The following is a 7,676-nucleotide window of genomic DNA, read 5'->3' as shown; positions in this document are numbered from 1 at the left end:
AATAACTAAACACCATCCGTCTTCTAAAACTACTGTTACATGTTTTAAACTCACAGGAGCCACGACTATTATCACGGACGCTGAGTAAAGACCGCGGGTTCTGACGCAAACACGGGGATTTGGTGAGTCTGTTTGATTGTTCAGTGCTACGAAGTATTAGCATGACATACATGCCTGTTAATATACCGCGGTGCATTACTGTCAATATAGTCAATTTAAATTGTAATTGTATTTATACAAACAGTATTTTACATGGATTTTGTGTCCACTAAACTAAAGACAGCTAATACTAAAAGCGATAGCTTTTTTTTCTTTTGCTAAAAGGTAATTCTGTTTAATACAGGCCAGGTGTGCTCGGGTTGGGCACAATATTTGATGGCGAGCTAGGAGCCCTACCAAGAACTGGAACATCACATTCGACTCTACAGCCCCCTGCGGTCTGGTAGGAGGCTGTTGCAGCCTGTCCCTCCCAAAGACTCAAACATTCGCATTCACAACCTTAACACATGGACTAAAAGGGAGATTTTATGGACAATTAAGCCCATATCAGTGGCAACCTGATTTTTGTTCTATTGTATGCCTCCATTTTTGGGAGATGATATTGAGTGCTGCATTGTTTGTTGTATTGTGTAAACTAAACTGTGAAAGTGCACTTTGCCTTACTCTAAGGGTAAAATATTGAGACTGATACTGAAATTCTGCAGATTTTGTAAATATTGTGTGTTTTATGTTTTACTTGCAATACATGGTACCAACCACCAAAAGTAAATCTGTTCCAGTCTGGTTTATTACACTGCTCTCCCAGTGAGCCGATACTTAATTCTTCTGATTTAGCCCAACTCGATATCCAAGTCCAAAATATCAATTCACCCTCTTTCTGAGCCACATGCTACATATTCATAGTGGGGAAAAAAAACATAATAAAAAAAAGTTTTATTGTATTGTAATGAGGTATAATTATCGGTGCAGGTTTTTCCTCAATGGAAACAAGAATAAACTGCAAAGAGGAAGATGATGATGCAGATTATGATGGATATGAAGATAAACATGATCATGGTGAAGATGAGATGAAGATGCTGACGATGCAGTCATGTTGAATATGAAGAGTGTGATGATAAAGAAGATGGTGAAAATGACGATGATAGTGAGGAAGGGTTAAGGAGATTTTTCCTCTCTCTCGCTCTGTCCCTCCTCATCCTCTCCCTCATTCAGACCCTCATCCTCCCCTTATCTGCTTCTCCTCTTCTCCCCCATAAAGACACCCCCTCACCTCTCTTCCTCCCTCATTAACACGACCCTCCTCTTCATTTTTCTCCCCCCTTCATCCTCCCTCTTCCTCACTAAGACCTACTTTATTAAAACATCCTCTCCCTCCTTCACTAAGGCCCCTCTCATTAAGACCTCCCCTCCTCCTCCTTTCGTGTGGGTTTAGTTTTAGACTAGTTCTGGTTTATTGCTGAGTATACAAAGTCACATTTTCACAAAAAATTGACAGGGTTCATGTAAAGGATTTTAGATTTTATGCTTATTTTTGCTTATTTTATCAGTGTATTTCTCCATGTTTTACCACTGCTCTGACCACGTGACTTATGACTTCTAACATCTGCACTCTACCCCAGACACTGCTTTCTTGACTTTTCTGTTTCAGTAAATTTCCACCCCTTATTGAAATGTTAACACCTCTATGCTCGGGTTGTGCGCAGGACGAGCTGTAGAAAGCTCTGCCCCCTCCCCCAAGTAAAACTAGTACCTGCCTTCTGTGTTTTATTCTCTTATCTAGATGAGTAGTTAAAGTTCTGACAAAGTGCCTATTGGTTGTAAATAACTGATTTTCTGACAGTTTGTTATTAAAGTATTTATTTTATGAACAGATCTTTAGGTTTAAATGGCAGAGTTTATAGCACAGATACAACACAAAACTGAGCCTAACTCTACGAATGAGGCGTTTATATAAAGAATTATGATAAATAAAAACCTGCCTCTGCTAATACATAAATATACTATACAGTTGTTTTGTGCTGTTTTATGCTGTTGTGGCCAAAGTTCCTTGTTAAAGCCTAATCTCATACCAGGTGACACAGTGAGTGGCACAGTGGCAAAAAAAAACCTGTTATGTCCTTAGGCAAGGCACTTCACCCACACTGCCCAGTATGAAAGTGGTGTGTGAGTGTTGGTGGTGGTTAGAGGGGCAGATGACGCACATTGGCCGCTGTGGTTACAATAATAGTTCACCAAGTATGAAGTGAATTTAAAATGCAAAAAACTTGTCAAGTGTCTTTGAGCGTGTGGAAAAGCGCTGTAAAAGACTAATGCATTTTTCTTATAAAACAGGGCACTCATGAGAAAGAGAGTCTGGTTCTTCCTGTTTAATTAAATATACGTGAAAAACAAGAAATGTGTGGTGGCACAGGGGTAGAGCTGTAGTGCATATGCAGTGAGCGCAGTTATCAGAAGGACAGACAGGATTTGCCAGAGGATGGTCTCAAAGGAAGACTCAGGATCCGGAAAGTCTGCAATCCACAGTTGACACGTAAAACCCTGAAACATACAAGACCTGGTTTAGTCCTGGTTCATTGTCACTTCAATCCTGATTTAGTTCTTGTTCAGTCCTGGTCTAGTTCTCGTTCAGACCTGAGCTGGATCCTGTGGTGTGGTCCACGCTGGGTCCAGTCCCAGGGGGAAAGGAGTTTCCTCTTGTCCTGATCCAGTCCTGGTCCTGGTCTGGGTCTTGTCTCCAGAAGCACCACCCGTCCTCAAAGGAACAGCTCAGCCTCTGCTCGTCTGAGACAGAGGGTTAAACCTACGTTTGACCCATCCTTCAGTCAGTATATTGTAGGATAGGGTCAGTGTATTGCGAGATAGGTTCAGTATATTGCGGGATAGGGTCAGTATGTTGTAAGGTGTGGATAATGTATCTTACTGCTGATGTCGGTTAAATTCTCAGCATTGAATGTGGCCCTGAAGCCCCGCCTCTCGCCCAGGTCATCTGACACAAACTCCACTGTTGATTGGTTGCTCAGGAGCCACACTCTTCCTGGAGGGGTGGAGCCTGAGAGGTCAGCTGATTAGAGAGAACGACGAGAGCCAATCAGAAGAGCAGGTGAGAGGACGTCCAAATGTAAGGCAAGCACAAACCAATGAGTTGCCGGTCTGCCCCCACGCCCTCGAACAGCCGCAGGAAGTCCCTCCCCTCCTCTGTCTCAAAGAACAGAATGTCACAACTACCACAGTCACAAGAACAGAACAGGGGGGCAGGAATTCTAGACAGGTTTTTGGTGGAATTTAATGTGTTCCATTTGATGACAGTGAGTTTACATTTACATTATGTGGGGTCCTTGCTCCGGTGTAAACACAGAGCTGCCCTCACCTCTGCCCGACTCAAAAACAAATGTAGCAGCAGCAGAGATTTTACTACTATAGATATAAAACAAATAACCCTAACCCTAATTGTTATATATATATATATATATATATATATATATATATATATATATAAATTAGGCTGCTGTAAACACACAAGCCCTGTGCACAATAAAATATTATATATTATATTAATGTAATAAATGTACAGGCTCTTGGGGGCCCTCTGGTGGCCTCGGGGCCCCAAGCAGCTGGTCAGTCTGCATATAGTCTGGGCCGGCCCTGACTACTGTTACTAACTTATATTACCACAGAACTAATTATTACCACAGATGCGCCGGTGTGTGTGTGTCTGTGTGTGACAGGTACAGGTGTGTAACAGATGTTTTACCACAGGTGTGCTGGTCTTCGTCAGATCCATCGGGACAGTCATCGTGTCCGTCACAGAATCGATCGATCAGAACGCAGCCTGAGCCGTCAGAGCAGAGCATGTGACCCTCCGGGCAGGAAGCTGACAGAGCAGGGCAGACCCCAGACATCATTTTCTTTAAAAAACATTTTAAAGTTTTGAATCAAATCCAGGGTTTTGGGCCTTGCCATTTAAATTTCAAAATTTCGTGCCATTCACAAAATAAATGGTCCGTGATTATCTGAGGTAAGGAAACCTGGGTGTTCATTTTTTATAGTTTATATCATAAAGCGGCACTCACCTGGAGAAGAGCTGGGGCTCACAGAGGTGGGAGGGGTCTCAGAGGTGGGAGGGGTCTCAGAGGTGGGAGGGGTCTCAGAGGTGGGAGGGGTCTCAGAGGTGGGAGGCGTCACAAAGGCGGTCGAAATGACTCCTTTGCCTGAATGAAGATAAAAATACACAACCCACATTTAGTCACAAACCCAAAGCAGCAGCACACAGGAGCAGACAGGAGCAGATGAGTGAGTGGATGAATTGAAATTTTAATCACCTGTCACTCCGATGCTGCTCATATCAATAACCAATCCCGAGCCTTGAAGAAGTTGAAGCCCCGCCCCCAGCTGTTGCTCCGCCTCTGGTGCACTCATAGGAAATAGGAAGCACAGGTCAAAGGTCACCACAAGAAAACCTCCCGATCTGATCCTTGTCATTCCCTAATCTGAGTCATTTGACGACTTGTGTCAGTCGTGTCGTTAGCTTGACTTTGTTTTCATTATTTTATAAACAGTGAAATATTTCTGTCAGTTAAAACTTAGTTCTTCATTTAAGTGAAACTGAGTTCACAAATACAGTTTGATGAGGTTTATATTTAACAGTTAACTGAGCTGTTAACACCAGCGCAGGGCTCAGATCACTTCAAATAAACAGATTTAAAGAATAATACAAATAAATAGAATATCACATGCAGTTTGTCCATTTGTGTTGCCGTAGTGACAAGTGTTTGTGCAGAAACATCTGAGCATGTGCAGAGACACTTTTGATGCAATTCACCTCTGACTCAAATGAGGAATGACAGTCCTGGTCAAGACCAGATCTGGTTATGATCCTGGTCAAGACCAGATCTGGTTATGATCCTGGTCAAGACCAGATCTGGTTATGATCCTGGTCAAGACCAGATCTGGTTATGATCCTGGTCAAGACCAGATCTGGTTATGATCCTGGTCAAGACCAGATCTGGTTATGATCCTGGTCAAGACCAGATCTGGTTATGATCCTGGTCAAGACCAGATCTGGTTATGATCCTGGTCAAGACCAGATCTGGTTATGATCCTGATCACTGGAGGGTGTGGATTCTCACCTGAAGTAGAGCACGGAGCAGGACTTGAACTGGAGTAGGCCTCACTCACCTGGAGGTCAAAGGTCACACAGAGGAGACAGGGAGAGAGGAGATAAGGAAAGAGGAGACAAGGAAACAAGGAGACGAGGAGAAAAGGAGGATTCTTTCTGGAAAGTGTTGCCTTGCAACTTCAATCAATGTTCAAGTCAGTGAGTCAGGGGAAAGGTCAAATCATGGAATGTGTCCAGAGTAGGTTCTTGTTGGTGTCAATCGGTGGGACTGACACAATCCTACCAAAGGATCGTCGTATGGGGTGGTAGAGGCTCACAGTTCGGCTGAGACGCTCGCCATCAATGGATCTCGTCAACCTCTTAGACACCAAGGCTGAGAGCATCACTCAAAGAACCTGACCTGTATTTGCAAAATAGGTTTTATAATCCAAATTCTCGTGTAAGCAACTGCAATTAGGTTCATTAGATTCACCTAAACGTAAACAACATAAACAACATAAATTTATATTATCAAATGGAAAATAACTAAATATAGATAACAAGTGGGTAACTACAGTTACTCTCCAAATAAATGCCTCATATTGTTAAAATATATCATGCAACCCAGAGTAAATTCAATGAAATGTAATAATATGATCACATTTTACCAATGCATTCACTTATTTATGAAAAACACATTCACTTTTACCATATTTTCTGATATGGATCATCTTTGCAACTCTTTTAACAGGATCTTAGACAAAATAAATTAAATACATTGTTTTAATTAACAAAAAGAACAGCTTTGCTGGTTTTACCCATTTTAAATCACTTAAAATGGCAATTGTATCTTCAAATGCTTTTTACTTAGCTTCTTTTGTAGTGTAAAATATCCACACTGCACCTTTAATGACACAGTGAATATCACCATAAATTATCCTTCTTACAGTCAATAAAATACTTTTAGCAATATATTTCTTTACACAATGAACTTAAAATGATGATCTAGCGTCTTAACACATAGTCAGAGTGAACTCACCAAGATTAACCCAGGAGTGATTCAGCAAAACAAAACTGCTGCATCAACGCTTCACCACCTCTTTTTTTCAACCAACACGTGAGAGAAAAGACTGCGCTCTGTGCGACAATGAGCGAGGTTAAACTAACAGTGTGTTCATGCTACTTCCGGTTTACCGGAAAAAAAAACAACTCCGGTTTTCAAAATAAAAACATTTAAAATTTCCAAACAATTGAAATATTATTTGACTCTAACCAGGCGGTGTACAGTAATATTAATATTAATATTAATATTGGAAGAATTGACGAGTGTACTGTGTGGTTGCTAGGTAACAGTTACGGAATTCCACAAAGGAAGTACAATTTTAATCCTAAAAAAACGGTTCAACTGGAATTGCTAATTTTGTGTGTGTGAAATGTGAATGTCTAAGATCAAATCAGACGACATTTGTGATTGGGCTGTCAAAAGTATCAGAAATGAGAACTAATCAATACTAAAATGAATATTGAAACCAGAGACTCATTTGAGCAAGTAGTGGTACCGAAGGTCAGAGGATCAATTCCTGGTATTTATTTTATCTCTCTGATTATTATTTTTTTTAAATCACATAAACAGGGCAAAATTTTTATCAGGGTTAACGACACGGAACAGCTTTCCCTTATTTTTTGTGTACATTTTTGACCATGAAGGTTAGTCCTGGTTTAGTCCTGTTTCAGTCCTGATTTAGTCCTGATTTAGTCCTGTTCTAGTCCTGGTTTAGTCCTGTTTCAGTCCCGGTTTAGTCCTGTTTCAGTCCTGGTTTAGTCCTGTTTCAGTCCTGGTTTAGTCCTGTTTCAGTCCTGGTTTAGTCCTGTTTCAGTCCTGGTTTAGTCCTGTTTCAGTCCTGCTGTGGGTGGGTGCTGCTGAACTTCAGTCTCAGATAAACTTTAATCTGCTCCATAAACTCATTCATCAAAATTAGACGCTCCTCATAAATTCACTGACAGACACAGACCTCCTCTCCTCACAGCCAGAAAGTCCCTGGTTCAACTCCGGGCCTTTCTGTGTGGAGTTTGCATGTTCTCTCTATGTCTGTGTGGAGTTTGCATGTTCTCTCTGTGTCTGTGTGGAGTTTGCATGTTCTCTCTGTGTCTGTGTGGAGTTTGAATGTTCTCTCTGTGTCTGTGTGGAGTTTGCATGTTCTCCCTGTGTCTGTGTGGAGTTTGCATGTTCTCCCTGTGTCTGTGTGGAGTTTACATGTTCTCTCTGGATCACAGCCTTTAAAATACAAACTTAAAGGGACATGTTTCTAATTGTATTCCTTCTCTTACTCGAAATTATGTTTTGATTGATTCCATGAAAAAACAAAAAACAAAAAAACCAAACATCTACTTTAGTAAAAATATTGAAGTACCTGCTTACAAATGTGCCTAAAATAAAAAGTACAAGTATTTGAATGTCATTTTGATAAATATTTGAGCTGAACAGAAACAACTGGATTATTTATTTATTTATTTTCTGGCTGTTTTAATTTGTATATTTTTGTTTTGTTTTATTTGCAAATGATGAATCTGTTAAATATAA

The 7,676-nt window shown here is 40.8% G+C and overlaps 1 protein-coding gene across 1 annotated transcript; it reads right to left on the bottom strand.

The window, feature by feature from the left end:
- Window positions 1-3,088: 3,088 nt before the first annotated feature.
- Window positions 3,089-4,479, bottom strand: LOC129456799 (enteropeptidase-like). Its single transcript, XM_055226690.1, has 4 exons — window positions 4,320-4,479; window positions 4,071-4,208; window positions 3,752-3,871; window positions 3,089-3,195 (listed from the first exon to the last, which is right to left on the bottom strand). The coding sequence occupies exons 1-4, from the start codon at window positions 4,477-4,479 to the stop codon at window positions 3,089-3,091; spliced, it is 525 nt and encodes a 174-aa protein (XP_055082665.1).
- Between the last annotated feature and the right edge of the window lie 3,197 nt (window positions 4,480-7,676).

The sequence above is a fragment of the Periophthalmus magnuspinnatus genome, chromosome 14, assembly GCF_009829125.3.
Source record: "Periophthalmus magnuspinnatus isolate fPerMag1 chromosome 14, fPerMag1.2.pri, whole genome shotgun sequence".
Taxonomy (NCBI): domain Eukaryota; kingdom Metazoa; phylum Chordata; class Actinopteri; order Gobiiformes; family Gobiidae; genus Periophthalmus; species Periophthalmus magnuspinnatus.
Note: the sequence above shows the minus strand (reverse complement) of the source record. Positions and strands in the feature narration are given on the sequence as shown.

Bases quoted from the DNA above. Each gene is read 5' to 3' on its own strand.
- LOC129456799 (XM_055226690.1), bottom strand. From the start codon at position 4,479: ATGACAAGGATCAGATCGGGAGGTTTTCTTGTGGTGACCTTTGACCTG. The intron at 3,872-4,070 runs GTGAGTGCCGCT...CTGCTCTGTCAG, and splicing joins GAGCCCCAGCTCTTCTCCAG to CTTCCTGCCCGGAGGGTCAC. The intron at 3,196-3,751 runs GTAAAACATCTG...TCTTTGAGACAG, and splicing joins CGAAGACCAGCACACCTGTG to AGGAGGGGAGGGACTTCCTG.